Source organism: Rattus norvegicus, chromosome 5 (genome assembly GCF_021556685.1).
Source record: "Rattus norvegicus strain SHRSP/BbbUtx chromosome 5, alternate assembly SHRSP_T2T, whole genome shotgun sequence".
Classification (NCBI taxonomy): domain Eukaryota; kingdom Metazoa; phylum Chordata; class Mammalia; order Rodentia; family Muridae; genus Rattus; species Rattus norvegicus.
Genome location: NC_141538.1, coordinates 62,744,293 through 62,763,450, shown reverse-complemented (window position 1 = coordinate 62,763,450; position 19,158 = coordinate 62,744,293). Strand labels below are relative to the sequence as shown.

The 19,158-nt window shown below is 45.2% G+C and overlaps 1 protein-coding gene across 18 annotated transcripts in view; it reads right to left on the bottom strand.

Annotated features, from left to right (window-relative positions):
- Unc13b (unc-13 homolog B) overlaps positions 1–19,158 on the bottom strand; it is a 215,142-nt gene that overhangs the window by 10,272 nt on the left and 185,712 nt on the right. For 11 of the 18 annotated variants that reach the window (XM_087550942.1, XM_087550947.1, XM_087550954.1 and 8 more), the window contains 13 exon segments: positions 18,575–18,649; positions 17,912–18,131; positions 16,617–16,844; positions 15,900–16,041; positions 14,249–14,418; positions 13,758–13,873; positions 13,331–13,494; positions 12,567–12,717; positions 10,305–10,373; positions 8,719–8,808; positions 7,955–8,083; positions 4,149–4,273; positions 3,430–3,515 (listed from right to left, as the gene is read on the bottom strand). In XM_087550942.1, the coding sequence (XP_087407068.1) occupies positions 3,430–3,515; positions 4,149–4,273; positions 7,955–8,083; positions 8,719–8,808; positions 10,305–10,373; positions 12,567–12,717; positions 13,331–13,494; positions 13,758–13,873; positions 14,249–14,418; positions 15,900–16,041; positions 16,617–16,844; positions 17,912–18,131; positions 18,575–18,649 (1,765 nt within the window). 18 annotated transcript variants of the gene reach the window in all.

The window sequence follows — 19,158 nt, the reverse complement described above, 5'->3', positions numbered from 1 at the left end:
GGCAGGATGGGAGGTGATGGAAGATGGGAGGTGGAGACAGACAGACCCCTGAAAGCTCATGGGCCCACCAGCCTAACCTACTTGGTGAAACTCCAAGCCAATGAGAGACTCTTGTCTCAAACAAAAAGTGTCTTAGCACCTAAGGACCAAGTCTAGATATTGTATGCAAATTTCATGAGGTTGTTGTTACTTGTGGTAGAATTGGAGTTAATCTGCAGGAGGGGCTTTAAAATGTTTGTTTATTTATTCACTTACTTATTGTATACATGTGTATGCCCACATGTGGAGGTTAGAGGATAACGTTTGTACCTTATACTTTGTTTAGGCAGTGTTTCTCTGACCTTTCTGCTGAGGTGCAGTAACTCCAGGCTAGCCGGCCTGCTGCGTCTATCAGCTTCCTAGTACCCTCAATGGCGTCTTGCTGTATAGCCCTGATCAGCTTGGAACTTGCTACGGAGACTGGCTGGCCTCAAACTCAGAGAGATCCTCGTGCCTCTGCCTCCTGAATGCTACCATGTTCAGCTGGGGAGGGGGGAAGGGGGAGAGTGGAATGGAACGGGTAGAGCTCCCCTCTCCACTGAACCGTCTCCCCATCCCCATCTTTCATTCCTAGAGGGTTCTTTCAACCTTATGATGTCTCCTAAATCTGTAATTCTGGTACTGTCTACAAAGACTCTGATGGAATAGTGTGCTAAAGTCTAACTTGTTTCCTTCCACCTCTTGCTGTTTTAACACCTTCAAGTGAAGCTCAACAGAATATGCCACTAATCTTACACTATTGTTCAAAGGAAAAACATCCTAAAATATGCCTTCTTCCTGTCTACTGCCATGCAATTAAACCACCAGCTCTCACTGGACAAGGTGGTATAGGCCTATAATCCCAGATACTCAGAGACTATGTCAAGAAGATTGCAAATTCAAGGCCTGCCTAAGCTATTCAAGACCTCATAGGATGCACAAGACCTTCAGTTTTATCCTCAGTACTGTCCCTACTCCATCAAATCATCAGTGCCCACCCATTTTACCTACAAAATGCCCCTGGAATCTATGAATGTCCTTCCAGCTACACTATTACCTGACTGGGTATCATTACCACACTTAACCTGGACTGGACTGCTGTGGTAGCCACCAGACTGGCCATTCCCCTCCAATCCACTCTATAGTTTATAAGAGTGAGTGGTCTTTCTCTATGATAAATCTGATCACACCAATCTCCTGCTTAAGGTGTGAGTGCCTCCCACTGCCTGATGGAGTCCAGAAGCCTATACATACATTTGTTACCTATGATCTAGCCCTGTCTCTACCTTTCCAACCTCATCTCCCATTAGCCACTTTCCCTGTCCTCTGTATGCAAGAAATGGTGAAGGGCTGCTTTGCTTCATCTCTCAAAGCAAATCACATGCTGAGCTAGGGCACCAGTGTTCTGTGTTCTCTTTGCTGTCGTTACCACTGTCTCTCCTCAGTAACAATGTCCTCTCACACTTTGGCTTTTGCTTTGTAGATCTTAGGTCTTGCAAACCCTGTTACATGGTTCTCTTTAATGTTCTCAGCACCCTATACTCATTCTTTTTGTGGCATTGAGAACTTTGTATTATAACCACCAATTTATAAATCTGTTTTCTAGACTGGCCTGTGAGCTTCTCAAGAGTCAAGGCTCTGCCTTAGTGAGTATTCAACAGGTAGCATAGTGCCTGGCAGAAAGAAAATACTCAATAAATGGTGAGTGTGGATGGGGTCTACTGCAAAGAAGCAGGAAAGAACTTTCTCTTCATATTTTAAGTGAGAGGGTAATTACATAGCTGCATTTATCAATCACTAAATTGCCCAGGAATGGCCTGGAACTCAATAGATATCCTAGGCTGGCCTTGAACTCACCACCCTTGTGCTCCAGCCTTCTCTCTGCCATCCCTAGTTAAGGGCAGAATTTTCAACTTTCCTTCTACAATCAGGGTCAGTGCTGTCCTCTTCCCATCTAAGTTCCTGGCCTCTTTCTCTTCAGCTGTCCTTCATATTCTGAGAACCAGCAGTCCTTGTTCTATTCTCTCACCAAGCATCTATCACCACCGATTCTTCCAACCCCACCTCCCTGCTATTGTAAGTCTCTCCCTCATTCTTACATCAGCAAGCAACCTTTCACTGTGTGCGGGCCTCCTCTTTACACAGCAGAATGGCGGCTCCTTCTTGCTCCTAATAGTTATGCTTTCCGCAGAGCTGAGAAGTTTGCTAGCTGTGCTTCCTGCACTTCAGTTACCGTATCAGCTCAAGAAACGGATGCCACTGCTGCTCCAAGTGTGTAGATGAGAAAATGGGAACCCACAAAATTAAATGGCTGGAAAAGCAAGCTGACTTTGCTCGTACCAGGTAAAAGTCCCAGAGCCTGACACGTGGGCTTCCCCTTAACTCGTAAAACACCCTTACACTCCACCTTACACTACTTATCTTGTGAGCTGGTTCATTTTTCAGAGGTATTTACTTTTTCTGTTAAACCCGCCACAGATGTTCATCAAGAATTGGCATCAAACTTCCCATCAAGGTTGGTAAGTGTCAGGCAAAACCTGTATGAATCTTTCAACCAATGCGTGTATTACATTGCCCAAAGTAAGCAAGACTCAGCCACTGCTCAAGAGCTGTCTTACACAATGCAAATCACACATGTGGTCTGGCTCTAACAATTTAGTTCAGACCTTCGAAGTGTCTTTCAACCTCAAGAATAACTGATTCTAAACCTCACAGGCTTAGGAGTCTGAGAGTAAGCCATGTTTCCCCTTCACCAAGTAGAGCACAGACTTTGCCTTGAGTTTGTCCCAGATGGCTCCTTTTCCTTCTAGATCCACTTTCCCAGACTGAGGAGCTAGACTAACATAGACAACAGGAGCAGCAGCTAGACTGGTGTGCACAGATGGGAGCAGATGAGAGTTTGACATAGGTGGAAAGTGCTATCTTTGTGAAGGTGAGAAGTGGAGAACGGTGCAAGCTGAATGAACAAAGTGAGGAGACTTCTGCTCTGCTCTACAGGCTGAGGGAAGTAGCTTGCTGAGTAGGTTTCAAAGAAAGCCAGGCCATAAGGATAGGAAAATAATGACATCTCTGGATATTTAAGCTTCTCTTGTTCTTCAAAACTATAAAGATTACACTAGCAGGCAAGCCTAGTGAAAACCTCCCCGTGGGTGAAGCTGTTCTCTGGGCTGGAAAGGTCCTGCATGGGTACAGTTGTAAAGCTGGAGGAGAGACCACATCTGCACACCCTTTGTTTCTGTTTGGCTCTTTTGACTACAGCTTTGTCCATCCTATGCCTCCCATAGCTTACCTGCCACCATGGCTAGAAGCCCTCTAGTTTCTTACTACATACACTGTTTACCAAGAACATGAAGTTTTCTGGGAAGGGAAAGAGAGAGCTTATGAGATGGATGGAGTGTGGCAGACCCTTACCCTCCAGTGCATATTTCATGTCTTGAGCAAACAGGTGCCACATCACTTCTGCACTGACTTTTCCTACATTCAACTCCTGAGGAAACCTGAGAGATGGGAAAAAAAACATGGTAAACATCAAGGCAAGAGCTACTTGGTTTTATTTATCCCAAAGTGCCTAGTTCTCACAGGACATAATGAAGAGAAGAAGAATCCTAGGGAACAGGACTAGACTGAGTCTGGAGAAAAGGGGCCTAGGGACCAATAGGAGAGTAAATGACGGAGAGGGGACTATATTAACTAAGATGAACCCAAAGGACAGAATGCCCAGAAGGTACAGACAAGGCATTGGATCCCTGAGGAGGGTTGAGGCCGAAGGGTAGGCTCAGGATAAGTAAGCTGCAGGAGAAAGAGCAGGGGGCTGGCCTTAAGAGGTCAGCTTTTTTCACTGTGGACAGGCACATGCACACACAGTCTCGGATCCCCTGGGGCTTCCCTAACAGTCCCAGTCCCAGAAGCCTTTCTCTCTGGAGAGGCTATCCCATTCTGTATAGGGCCCCCCTTTATTTCCACACCTGTCTCCAGAAACAGTTACCCAGACAGATACAAAGGACAGAGGGACAGATGGACGGACAGTTGGAAGAGGTGGCACTGCAAACATACAGAGATAGGAAAGAGAGAGGCTGTTAGATGGACAGATCAATCACTAACCAGACAGAGCCAAGTAGGGAGATACTCACTGGTTCAGAACAGGTGTGTAGGAATTCTTATCCTCCTCTATGATTGACACAATCAGTGTGATAAGTTTGGGCCAGAAATCCAAGTTCCGAATGCTGGGCCCTGGTTCCTCTAGTGGTTGTTCCTGCTTCGTGGTCAGGGGTGGGGGTGGGGCATGGAGAAAGGGAGCTAGTCACAACAGTACTGAAAAGTCTCTCCCTTTTCCTCTTTTCTTCACCATGCCTGCTACTTGAAAGTCAGGGACACTTCCTCTTCTGGCCCATGCCTTCCAGTCTGCCTCTGTTCTATAAGAGGGGTGACTACTGGGAGACCCTTCAACCACTGAGAACTGCTATCCTCAGCTCTGGGGCTCTCTTCCGGTGAGCTTGGACAATCTAAGAGATTTAAAGGCACTCGTGCTCCCTTTCTTAGTTACATGGCTGAAATGAGCATCCTCTAGCCTCACTAACAGGTCTGCTTCTGTAAGATCCGCCTACCCCCAGGCAGCCTTCCATTTTTAGATGTCCGCCTCTAAATCCACATTTTACACAGCACACATTCAACTCTAAGAAGCTCCTTCAAGCTGAGCAGGACAAATGCTATGTGCAGTTAGACCTAACTTTCAGTAGGGGCTGGACTCCTTTGGCCCCCTTGGCAGCTGGCATGGGATGGAAAGTTACTTGCCTATGTGGAATTAGCCTAGAAGGACACAAAGGAACATAGCAAGGAGTCTCAGGAAAAAACAGTCGCTCACATTTAGACCCCAGACAAAGACAACTTATGACCACTACAGAGACTGGAATGGACATTCTTTCTCAAAGGAACAGAGGCAAACATGGAACTTTTATGTGACCACTACATGCTACTGCAGTCTCCAAAATCCCCTAATGAGCCTGCATCAACGAGAAGCCAGCAGAGACCAGGCCTGAATCCATATGTTATTGAATGGACTTCAATATCACTCATATGCATCTTTTTCTTTTAGTTTTTCTGCCACTATCCCAGCAAAGACTAATTCAAAAGACACCTTTGGCCTTTGAGCTCCAGCCCACTGCATCCTCCAGGGAGCTGCCAGTGATTTCTCTGTGCAGAATCTCAGAGCTCTTCCTGGTCCTCAGTTAAGTTAGACTTCTTCATCTAACACAACAGCCTTTAGACTGAATGCTCCCTTCTCTCTCCACTCCATATCTTCCCAGTTCTCGTTTGCACTATATATGCTCACTGTGGTGCCTGGCAGGTGCTAAAGGCTTTGCACACACTATCTCATGTCATCTTCATGATTCTTGAGTGCAAGTTACTAGTTTCTCATGCTCTGGATGAGGAGACTGAAGCACAGTGAGGTTCCATGACTTGACCTCTGTCCCAGAGGTAAGATTTGATATCACAATAGATGAGCTCTGGAATCGGAGGTTACAGACACCTGAATAAAGCTGCTTAGGACTCCTTAAATTAATATGTGCATGAACAATTCTGTGCCTCCAAATACTCATTTCCCCCTTTCTTCCCCTTAGCTCCTGTCCAGATATCAGCTCTACTACACCTTCCTCAAATCCAGCCAGAACCTTTACTTCTGCAAAGTTGTCCCTGGCACTCCTGGTTGTCCCCTGGGCTCCCAGAACAGTCTATGAATTTCTGCTATTAGCATACCAGATATTTAATACTATAATAATATGTAATAAAACATCAAAAAATGACGAATGCAGTAATTTGCCCTCATTTCTACCAAATAATAATTTCTCCCAAGGCAGAGCTGTGTTTCACTTGATGTTGCATTCTAACACTTCACGTGTTAAGTGAATAGGTGGGTGAATGCCCTCTGACTGAGGACTCGTAGAGGAAATACGAACTAGTGGGGGAAATATGGGGTTTTTATTCATTGATATGCAAATGAACAGAAACTCTAAGAGTTTATTCGAGTGCATAAAATGGGATTCAGAGAAAGTACAAAATAGATAGCAAAATAAAAAGACTAAAGCCAAGTCCCTGGAGCATTTGCAGCCTTCTTCAGAGTTTTGTTCATTATTATGCTTGGGCAGAGCGATCAGATATTAAAATGTCTGTATGGTTGGGAGATTAAAGCTGAGAACATTATCTTTCCCTAGCCAAAGAGAATCCATAGATGAATGACAGAGGAATCCAAAATGTACCACAAACTAAACAAAGGCCCCAGAGAAAGCTCCCATGGAGATCAAAACCAGTGGAAGGGTTTATAAAACCTTTAAATGGGGAAGCCTTAAATATATGGCTGGCATAAAAAGAACATTTAGAATGAGAGAAGGCAGCGTGAAAAAAGATCTTAGACCTGTGGTTCTCAACCTTCCTAATGCTGCAATCCTTTAATACAGTTCTTCATGTGTGGTAACCCCAACCATAAAATTATTTTACTACTTCATAACTGTAATTTTGCTACTGTTATTAATCATAATGTAAATATTTGTGTTTTCCAGTGATCTTAGGTGACTCCTGTGAAAAGGTCCTTTACATTGAGAACCACTGTGTTAGATCTTCACTAAGGTCCTCTAAGGAAGGTTGGATATATGGGTGTTCAATAAATTTCCATCATTTGGTCCTACTGCCTTTCAAGATCTATCTCTCTTCTTTTATGTAATTTTTTCCATTGTTGAATCAAGACTGAATTCTTCCTCCTTGGAATCTCTTCACTCTTATGCCTTTCTCAAAACAGTTCTAAAAGACTACATTGGGTGAATAAATATGCATGCGTGTGAGACTGGGGAGTTCTTCAGGGAGCACTTGAGGCTTCTCTCAGACCTGGCCTGGAACATTTTATATATATATATATATATATATATATATATATATATATATATACACACACACACACACACACATACATCCATTCACACATATATACATACACATATGTACACTTGCTGGACCGTGTGTGTTTACTGCACTGAAGGAAAGTGAATCTGCAAAAGCATAGTTAGCAAGACATAACTGTAATTGAGTTATTGGAACTAAAAGAGGTCCTGACTTTTACATTGTTGGCAGAGGAGTTATATAGTTGGAAGCAACCAGAAAGATGGGATGGGAGAAGTGGCTCAGCCGGTAAAGATACCCTGCACCAAGTCTGATGACCTGAGTTCAATCCCTGAGACTAATATAATAAGAGAGAACCAGTTCTTACAAGTATTCTCCTGACTCCCATGTGTGTGATGCACACATCTGACTCCCATGTGTGTATGTGCACACATCTGACTCCCATGTGTGTATGTGCACACACATACACTACACAGACAATCAGGTAAATGTAATAATCTGTTTAAAGGAAAATGAGCTAAGTTTCCAGCCCTGAGTTAGAATCTAACCTAGAACAGATAAGTTGGCTCAGCCTCGAGCGTCAATCAGTGAATCTCAGAAGACTGAACTGGAGAATGAGTCACCACAGGGAAAAGTTCATGTTCATGCCAGGAGCTCAGGGACAGATACAGACTCAGAGGAAGGCAGCACAGAACTTATGTGAGTCCAAACACATCTGATCAAAATTAACCTTGAGGTAGTAAAGGTTAAAGGTAAAAGAAAGATGCTGGGATGGTCTGAGAATTCCACACAAATTGAGCCACCAAACTGCTCAAAGCAAAATTTATCACAGCCATTCCTGTTCAGCTCAGGTATCCATCTGCTGTACTTGGTCAGTTCACAGACATCTAGGCTATGAGACAAACAGCCCACAGTCGACAACTCGCCCGTCTTTGAGAACATAAAGGACTTTGTTTTGAGCTCCTTTCCACCATGAATTTCCAGTAAAGTAAAGGTGAGGCTCCCAAGAGCTTCTGTCAGCTGGCCTCACTGACTCCAAGCCTCTTACCAGCTGGTATTGGTGACTGTAGAGGTCATGGCAGTTGTTGAAGATGTATTCATATGTAGAGTTCAAGCAGGCCTTCACACAGTCCTTTACCACCTGGCTGGCTCTTGGGGGGCTCTGAAGTTCTTGCACCTGCCAGGTAACAGAAGAAATATAGGCCAGGGGTTCTGTGCACCTAGGTGGGATATCCGCCCATTATCCCTGCAAATCTACTCCAGATTTAGTTCACTTTTTCAAGTCCTCAAACCTTGCCCGGTGTTATTGTTTGAATGAAAAACATGTCCCAATGCTTTGAGAATGTAAAGATACTGTTTGGGAACGTCTGGGACATGCTGTCGAGATAGCAGACACAGATCACTAGGAGCAGGCCTTTGAGGGTTAATGTGGCCCTGTTCCCTGCTCTGCTCTGTTTCCTGTTCCACCAGGATGTGAGGAGCAAAAGCAGCAAGTCCTCCCTGTCCTGGGCTAAGCCCCTGTGCTGTTCATTCCTGCCCTGGACGGTATCCTGAGAACTGGAATCTAAAAGAAGCCTCTTGCCCTTTGAGCTGTGGCTGTCGGGTATCCCGTGAGAAACTCATGAACACCAGCTACAAGCAGGGTAGCTGGTGAGGAGATCTGCCTTCCTCATTATCTACGGATTGCACACTCCTAGAAGTAGCCCAGGGGACAGCCATGTTTGGAAATGGAAACTGTAGCCAGACTCTTATGCTCCACGTTTCTATGGCCAAGTCCTCCGCCCAGCACTGACCAGCCCTGGCCACCCTTACCTTCATCCTGAAGAAAGTAATGCTGGTCAGCAAGTCCACTGTAGATTTTAAATCCTGGAGCCGCTCAGGGCTCCCAGCAGGAAAGTTATTCTGTTACAAATCAAGCAAATGTGAGGAAAGGAGCAGAGGAACACAAAACCTTTACTGGCCAAAGTAATGAGACCAACATTCCCCTAGCTGCTGCCCTGCCACTGGGATTTTCTGTAGCGGAGCCACCTACATCACTGGGTCCTCTGTCCTCCCTTCGGAAGCAGGCAGGTCCTTACCCAGTGCCAAGATGAGCACTTCACATCCCAGAGAGCCACACTTCTCCCCAGACCTGCTTCCCATGATTGTGTGGGCATTTATTCCAAAGAACATAGATACAGTAGTCCCTGCCTCTCTCTCTACCTCCGTCCCTCCTTAAGTGAGGCTTCTTACACCCAGTCAGTACTTGGGAAGCTGTAATCTTACTATATATCATGGATACAAATGAAGACACACACTAGACCACACAGATCCAGAACTTTCAGTCAACACTGAAACTCCAGTGTTCTGGAGCCAGCAGATGGCAGAGTCCTGAGCACAGTCTCTGAGGTGAATTCCTTACAGCTCCCCTGCATGTCATAAATTATTCTCTTTGACATAAGTTTTAGGAGGAAATGCCATGGAGAGATGAAGGGGAAGACTGAGCTTTTCTCCACCCCATCAGCTTTACGCCTACAGATGGCTACTAGTGCCAAAGACAGCATGTAGTTATTTCTCCATTATTAACCAATGGAGGATAAGGAGAGCAGAGATAACCAAAGCCTCACGCTGCTAAGGTGGAGGCTGCTCTTGTACTCATTCTCTAAGGTGTGTGGACTGCCTGCTGTGGGGAGGTGTGACATTTTAAGTGACAAAGCCAGTGTAAGAAAACCTAACTTAGAAGGAGCTGAGAAGCTGTCCACTTTTTCATCCCGAGCCATCCCAGGTACCCACTCCCCTACATCTATTTCCTCCTGTACCAGAAAAACATACAACACTAACACACTTTACTTGTTCAAGACAGGCTACTCTTTCTTCCACTACCCAAAGAGTCATACCTCTCTTGGGAACTGAGAAGAGCAGAAGGAAGGAAGGAAGGAAGGAAGGAAGGAAGGAAGGAAGGAAGGAAGGGAGGGAAGAAAGGAAGGAAGGATGGAAAGGAAGGAGGGAGGGAAGGAAGGAAGGAAGGAAGGAAAGGAAGGAAGGAGGGAAGGAAGGAGGGAAGGAAGGAAGGAGGGAAGGAAGGAAGGAGGGAAGGAAGGATGAATGAATGAATGAATATGGCTGAGTATGTAATATTTTTAAGGGAGGCTCTGGCAAAGATTATGCTATTATAAAGTTGGCTAGGATGGTAGGACTAGGGTTGGAAAGCCACCTGTCCACTAAAAGCAGCTGTACCTGCTACTTGTACACGGCAATGAAGTCAGAGGACCATGGGTGTTAATGGCACTGCCCATCCAGGTGGGTATAACGACACAGACTGTTTCCATGCCTTTCATGCTTCTAGCTAAGATGTGCCTACATCTTTCAGATTGAGTTTGATATTACCCATTACTCTCCCATACCAAGCCTTCACTTACCCTGTATGTAGACAGGTCTATCCTCAGTGAGTTGTGTAGCTGGTCCAGCAGTTTTACAAATCTTTCTTTCTGAGGGTGAGAAAGAAATAGGAAAGAGAAGCAATCTGTTTCTGAGCCCCCTCAACTACAGTAGAAACAGAACTACTATGGACAAGGAGAAAGAGTGGGAGGGAACATTTGGTTGGTAACACATCTTTTCCAATCTCTGTTCATGGGAAAATCAATATAAAGGAAAATGGTTGAGATGAACCCTGTTAAAATCTTTTTAGCAGCACTCTCTTGAAATAGGAACCTTTTTACACTGGCATGTCCCTGGGGAAATCTCTTTCTAAATACACAATGTGACCAGTGATTGCATCCCTCTCTGTTTGGGACCTTAATTCATCTTAGTCAGCAAAAAGAAATCCAAACACTTTATCCAACTTGTTCCTGAGTCTGAGATCTCGGGACTTCTCTTGGGGCATTTTTTTTTTTGAGCTTTAAACAAAACACTTATTGATGAACTGAAGTTTTAACAGTCTGCACAGATTCTTCATACCATATCTAGAAGGGTGATCAAAACCCTCGAGGCATGAAAGAGCATGGTAAGAAATAAGTGACATGCTTGAATAGAGCTGGGGAACGGATGTCCTTGAGCACTAACTAACCTGTGGGTCTGAGGCCCCTACCTATAGAGCAGGTCCAATGAACAAAGGATGCAGGGCTGCTCTGCTCTTCCCAACCCTAGCAGTAGAGTCTGGGGAGGCCTAGGGTGAGGGTCATCTGGCTGATTTATCCTTGGTCTGACAAGCCCAAATGGCTCACAAGGAAGAGAGGTCTGGAATTGTCAGTGTTGGGTGATGTGGGACTCAGAGGCTACAGAGGCCAAGTATGGTCTTCAATAGTTACTTAGAGCCATAGCCTTCAATGTCCCTTAGAAGTCCTTCCAGCTTCCTTTCAGGTAGTAAGTACCTTGGAAGGGCTGGGGACAGAGCACACAACCAAACCCTTAAATGAGCAGCTGTTAGCCCAAAGTGGGGCTGGGGAGCCAGGCACACACATGGACAAAAGCAGTGGACACTTAACACCTGCTTCCAGCTACCTACATTTTGCCATCATGGCTTTCATCAGGGACACTCCCAAGCTCTCAAGTTCTGTCCCCTAAGGACACTTTCCCTGCACATACTAAAATATTCTGAATCTTTCTCATTCCATCCCAGGCCCTTGCCTTAGCCCCAAGCCCCACTCTCCCACATGTGCATTCAGCAAAGTCAGTCCATGCCCAACTGAAGTCTCTCTAGCCTGGGGGCCTGTGGGAAGGGGATAGGATAGAGACTGGGCCTCCACCTCTTCCTGTCACCTTGGTGGCAAGGAGCCTCTTGGTAATTCTTTGTGTGTGGGGTGGCATCGGGGTGGGTTTCAAGAAAGGGTTTCTTTTTATAGCCCTGGCTGCCCTAGAAATCACTCTATAGCCCTCAAGTGCTGGGATCAAAGCCGTACAGCACTGCTACCTGTTATTCTGAGGCATTCTTAACAGCTTTAGAGCCAAAGTCTATCTGTGATGATGGGAGAAAAAACAGTAATGCATTTGAAAAATGGTCAGAAAGATGCAAGAAGTCTTGCTTTTAACCAAGTTCCCTGAACTTTCCTTAGTGTATATTTTAATATTAAAATATAAATATATACTAATGTAATAGTTTCATAGGAAAATTATCATTAAATATGGAATCACATGCCTGAAGGCTGCTAGCACATTTCCAGAACTCATTATATTGGATGCATCAATTGATAGTGATTGAATCAATACATAATGGGGCTTGATTGCCTTAATCAATTAGATTAACTCATCTACAGAAAAAGTCTAATAACAACGAAAATATTATAAGTTCTAAAAATCAGGGATCACAGATGCAGTAGACTGTGAGGATTACATAAGATTACTGATGTAATTTTATGCCTACAGAAAGAACTTTCATGAGAGGTCATATCCTGTTTATCCTGAATTTATGTCAGGTAACATTCTGAGTAATGACTGTAAGACTATGCAACGTTGTGAGGGCCCACAGAGCAATGTCTTCTAAAGCATAGTAGGGTCATCGTTTCCTAGAGTCTATTTCCAATAGAGGATTGTCTATTAGTCATCTTATCTAGAAGGAAAAAGGTTGTCTTTCAAGGTAGCAACTATCTGAGTATCAAGCACATCAGTCAACTCTACACAACTGGCCAGAAAACAACAAGCCATCCAGTGACAGCATTCAGAAGCATGTCTTTCGTCACACTCACACCAAAGTTGGAGGCGGCAAAGCGGTCAGATGCAGAGACGTTAGTGGAGGCGGTTGTGTGAGCATAATACGCATTGATGTTGGCCAGTAAGGTACTCATCACGGCTGGTACGCCAGGACACATGTACTTGGATGACAAACACGCAAAGTGCCTGAAAAACAGAATCCTTGTTCTCAAAGACTCTTCACAGATTGCAGCAGTAGCCAAGTAGGAACCCAATTAAAGTTTGTGGAAATACAGCCAGGTCAGTCAACGCCCTCTGCTTATGCAGAATGGATTCCTGTGTGCATTGCTATGGCAACATCACCGACTGACACTTCTCCCAGTAGGCAAGAATTCTTTTATAGTAGTGCTGGTAGATCCCACGGAGAAATATTTTCCCTACAGTTTAGTGCACTCTTTGTTGACTCTCAGGGTAATCTAGGTCAGCTTGTTAGTTACATACATATGTTCATGGGCAAAAACATGTTGTGTTTGCTTAGGACTGTGATATCTGGTCCTGGGTCTTTGTAGATCCACTGTTACCTTTTTCCTTTCCTAACCATGACCTTGATGGGTAGAGAGGCATTCCTGAGATGCCGGCAAATACATTCCCATTCTAATGTATGCTTCTTTGCCTTGGGGCATAGACGCTCCATCCAGCTCAAAGAGGAAAAGTATGAAATCATTGCACTTTACGGCTACTAAGCACCTGTTTACTATGCCTGTGCCTTCATTAGCTACCCCAAGTATTAGCTACTTCCCAGGACCCCAGGGAGCCTCACGTCATGGCCTGATATATGGACTCGATGCCATAGCGCATGGCAAATTCATCCACAATTTCTTGGGCTGTCTCGTCAAAGTACACCTTCCATGCATCGTCCCCCCGAGCGTCTGGGATCCAGACTCCTCCACTGCCCTGAATGTCTGTGAGGTAATGGAAAAGATTCTGCAGAACACAGAGCAGAGAGAAAGGTGTGTTACAGCACATCATAACGGAAAATTTCAGTAGCAAATTTTCTGTCATGTCACTGCTCAGTTCTTTCAGTGAACAAAAAGAATGGTCTGGTCCCTCAGACTACCCAGAATAGCACAATGAGCCAAGAATAAACAAAACAAAATGGTCCTAGACCTCCAGCCACCTGCCAACCTTACTTATGGTCAAAAGCCCACCCCTGCCTTCTAGCCCTCCACTCCCAAAGTGTTGCTCACCTCATGGAGACATGTGTATTGCACATGGTATGGGGCTACCTTCTCCTCCCCCTTGATCTCCACATTGATTTGCAGTCGGATAGCCCCTGAGACAGCTGACTTGTCTGTTCTCTTCTCTACAAAGGAAAAGAGACTTGGGATTTATAGCAATGGAACTATCTATATATAGATGGTCAATCCAAGAGGGGGAAATGGCACCAAGTCAAGTAGCCACATTTCTATAAATGACCCTGAACTAAGTGGGAGGACAGGAGTGGTCAGAGACTTATAGGGATTAGGATGAAGACTAAAAGATCTGAAACTTGAGGGATGTCCAAGCTAGAATGAGTTTTAGCCACTGACATTCTGTTTTCCAGCCCACCAGTTTCAGCACTAAAGGTAAGACAGGTCTATACAGGAGCATGACCTGGAGCCTGGTGATTTGGTAGGTTTCCTAGATCTCTCCGAATGGTCTCTAATCACAGTAACATTTCGTGGTTGAGTTTACTCACCCAGATTATACCAGACATCCATCTCTCCACTCAGCGTTCGAACTTCAATGATAGTTTGGCCAAGGAAATCATCCGACTCTCGCTTCAGCCGCTGCTTTACTCTGGATTTGATGTCATCATCCTCATCCCACACACGTACCTTAATTCGATCGGAAGAGTTGTGGCACTCACTGTGGAAGGAGTGGGTAGAAGATTAGGTCGGGCAGACCTAGCCGCATCACTACTTCCTTCAATGTCCACCCCAAAGGGCCACCTATCACACTCAAAAGAGGAAGAGAAAAATTCAGCAGACTATGGCACTCAAATTCCAAGTGAATTAAGGCTTTCAGTCCTTAGGGATGAGGAGGGAGTGAGCAGTCACGGTCGATTCTGGCTTCTTATGCAGCTAACTCTATCAGCAATTCCAAATGAACGATACCACATGACTCCAGAAAGAACTGCTAGTTCCTTCCTCAGAGCCCAAGACGTGAAGTCATAAGATGCTACATGACTGGTAGGGTCACCAGGTCATATCTACTTAGCTTTCTAATTCCCCACACACCTAACTCTGTGCTTATGAACTTCTATCACTCTTTACTGAATGGCTCTCTCTTCTGTGGTGTTTTTGCTTTGGAGTAGGGAAGAAGGTCTCCCATCTTGCTCTCCTCCCCAGAGATTCCACTCTGGATCTTGGTCCCTCACCCCAAAACAGGACTAAGCAGAATCTGTTGCTTGTTTCCCTCTGTTCTTACATATTTTCACATCCAAGATATTTCCATTAAAATACTATACATAACTACTCTTCTACTGAAAAATAATGGATCAATTAACAATGAGCTTTTAGAGGACAGACACTGTCACTCATTCTTGAATAAACAGCATTATGTAAAAAGTAAAGCATCTCACATAGGATAGGAGCTGAATGAATTGTTCATCTATAGTGAGTAAACGATGATGATCATGAGTCAGTTCGTTTAAAAGTAGTCATATGAAAGTAGGCAGCAGGACTGTTCAGATTCTCAGACAAATGGCTGCTTCCCTCAGTAACTGCTGCCTGGGCTGGAGAGTAATTTTGCTGTATCCCAATCCTTTTCCTTGTGAGTGCTTGGGGAATCACAGACCCTGCTCTCTATTACACACCTGCTCTCTATTACAGCCACCCTGCTCAGCAGATCAGAGCCAAAGTCCTGATCTTACACCTTGGGAGTAGGGATGTGAGGCAAAGCCATCTGGCAACTCCAGACTTTGATCCAAGTTCTTGGCTTTAGTGAAAGTTGAAAGAAAGAGAGGTGAGGAAAAGGAAATGGAGGAATATGTGGGACAGGAAAAAAGAGAAATTCCGCCAGACCCAAGGTTTCCACGGGCATTCTTGCCTCGATCCTGAGAAATCCTAACACTTGCTAGGCAGGCTAGGAAGCAGTTGCAGGGTGGTAGGGAGATCTTTCCAGTGCTATAAAAAGTACTGGCCATAAACTGACCTCATTAATAAAGCATCTGGGTAAACTACCAAGGACTGTAAGAAGAAACTCAAAGTATGGCTGTGGCCCAGTGAAGCGTGTCAGTATTTGTCCAGTCTTAGAGCTCAAGCCAGAAAAGTGAGTTGCAATACCACTTCTAAAATATGCTATTTCCAGAAAGGTCAGTCATATGTGCCCACTCCCCTGTGACTTACAAATGGAACTTCTCCTCCCAAACAGGATTCAAATTTCCAAAAATGGTCTTAGTGCGCTTCTTGGTTTTCCCAACTTGCACAGTCACATAAGGGTCACTGGATCCTGTCTTGTCTTTGGCTTGTAGGCCCTGGGCACAAACCACTGCAACCCATGAACAAATCAAAAGGTTTAGAGTACATTTCAGAGTTAAGTCAGAAGCTCCCATAGGGCTAATCACAGTCTCTGTAACTTAGAGAAGCCTGCCTATGTGTGTGCAGCAAACCTAACCTCACTTCTCCAGACCTACCCTTAGCCCCGGGCTACCAGCTTCTTCCTCAAAGCTTAATCCAAGAACCCCATCTCCTTCATTGAGTCCTTCATTGACGGCCTCACAGGTCCTCAACCCTCTGATGTGCACATGCTTCACCCCACACACCTTACCGACAAACCTCTGGTAACTATTCCCTGGTGTCCTCCCACCCACAGCTTTCGACTGAGTGTGCACTGTCAGTCAGGCTATTAGAACGTCCTTGTCTTGTGGTTCATATTATTTCCAAGCGCTTGCCTCTTCTAGCACCCAGTCTAAATGGGGAGGGGTGAAGAATGACAGGAGACTCTGTCTTGCTCTCAGTTATAGCTTCTTTCTCAGCCCCTTGTTGCCTCTTATTTGAGATGCCTCCTCTCAAGCTTTCCCCACCCCAAGGCCTCCCTAAACCCTCACACTTTAGCCTGCTTACCCGTGATGGTAATTTTGGCCGACCACTTGGAGGTGCCATCCAGGACACTCTGCTTTACTGTTTTCATCTGCTGCACGTGGGCAACTTTGCTCACTGTGAACACATCCCGGATAACCTCAAAGATCTCTGGTTTATTCCGTTCTCGGATCTTCATACGGTCCTTCATGGCCATGATAATGTTCTGAGTCCGGTCCTCAGCTCCGTGCTTAGAGCTCTTTTCAGCGGCCCCTGAAGGATGGCCCAGAAAGTACAACTAAGCAACAGACAGCCTCCCAGACCAAGGTCAAGCTGAGGAAGTGTCAGGAAGAGGCAGGAACAATGGAAGAAGCTTGAGGATACTGTAAGTTCTCTGTGAAAAGGCTATGTCTGTGGGGCTATGGCCAGGCCAGAGGAGTTGAGAGTGCAATTTAAAGGGCAGCAAACTCTTGATAGTGATGGTGGAATTCACTATACTATTCTGTTTAGAGAAATGCTGGAAGAGGTTCCATTGAGTCTCTAAAGTCAAACTATCACCAAAGGGTGTCTCAGATATCATGGAGCAATGGTAGGTGCCATGACAATACTGCCAATCTCATTTGCCAGGCATGATACAAATCCCTGACGTGCCACAGAACACAATTGGGTTCTGCTTATGGTCCTAGTACTTTTAATCTCAGCAAATAGTGTAGTGTGATCCAAATATATATATATAAAATCTTTGTTATCAGACATGGGTTTAAATCTTATCTCTACCACTCCTAGCTTTGAGAACCACTTTTTCTCTATGAGGAAGCAAAGATTCTTATATTTGGGATCCCTACCCCCAGCCTTTTTTATGAGACAGTGTCCCCTCTATGTCACTATGTAGCCTTAATTGCCTTAGAACCTCCTATATAGACCAGGCTGACCTAGAACCCACAGAGATCTGCCTGCCTCTGTCTCCCAAGTGCTGAGTTTAAGGGCATGTGCCACCACGCCTGGCAGGATTATAACAGACGTCCTTTCAACATAAGCAATGATATAAACTATTCAAGCTGATGTTCTTGAATTAAATGAATCCTGCAAGAGACTCTAGCTCCATAGAAGGCTATAGAAAGTTCCAAGGATTTTCCCTAAAGCCTAAGAGACTGCTCTAAGACCCACGGTTTGGACAAACAGTATCTCCTGACTCAGCACCGTATTTTCTGAAGAGTAGAGGCCCTCGGACTAGAGCAGAATAGAGAAGTGACATATCCAACACTCCTGTCCCTTGCTCGCACTATTTTAGAAAGGCCCTGTTGCCCCTGCTCCCCAGTCCTCATCCCATGGGCACTCACGTTGTAGGCAATCGGCATTGAGCAGGTCTTGGCACTTCTCATGGCACTTGACGCCACACTCGCTGCAGCGCATGCCTTGCCGGGCAAGGCCCCAGAGCAAGCCTTCACACTCATAGCAGTAGGTGGGTGTCGTGGCAGACCAGACCTCAAAGTTGTGGGGCGTGGTGCACGAGATGGGGTAGATTAAGGCCTGCAGAGTTTTCTTATACACATGGGATTTCTGAAAGACACATGTCCCATCACAGACCAGCAACACTATCACTGTATTAGGAAGGACTGAGGCCCTGTGGGACAGTCAGGTCCATGGCTTCTACTCTGGCAGTGGATAACACATCCTAGCCTGGACCAACCCAGAGCCTGGCCTGGCACAGAAAAGGCCACACTAGAATGTGCTTCTAGTCATTCGTTGTGTGCCCATTTTTGAGTCTGAGCATTCATTCACTCTAGGGAAACGAAGGGTAATGGGCTCACTATAAAACCCCAAGATCAGTGGTCATGTGCTTCAATACTCCAATATGGACTCTTATTTCTCTATACTGAAGAAACTGAGACCAGACACTATCTTGGCAACTCTACACCAGAATTTAAAAATTCAGTTAGTATGGCTACTGAGGTGACCACTCCTGAGGCTAGTGGAGTCACAAATGTCCAAGAGTCACTTACCAGATCTTCATCCTTGAGAGAGGTACGTGTAGCCATAGCGGAAGTAATCCCTGCTTTCCGCGACTGGACCAGTGACTGTGAGGAAGAGTTGCCTGTCAGCCCTGGCTGCCACAAGAGACTGGCCAGGTCCTGGGAAGGCAGCTTCAGTTTCCAAAGCCACCTGACTATGACTGACACTATTCTATTTTTGCTGTCACTAGACACTACCCCAGGGTAACAGGTAGTAGAGCCTCAGGTTCAGATGTCCAGGGATTGTTCTAGCAGTGTTAGAACAGCACTTCCTTCAGGATATCCACCACCCAAGGGCTTTCCTCTTCCACTATTCTTAGGGTGTCTTATCCCATAGACATCAAAGGAGAAATGGAAAGCTTAGAATTATAGTAAGAAATAGGACACACACACACACACACATGCGCACGCACGCACGCACGCACGCGCACACACACACACACACACACACACACACACACACACACACACACTTTGACCTGTATGTATGACCAGGTACCATCCCACACACAATCCATGGAAGATACAAAGGCCAAAAGCCCAAATAAATGGCATTTGATAGGAAAAGGGGACAG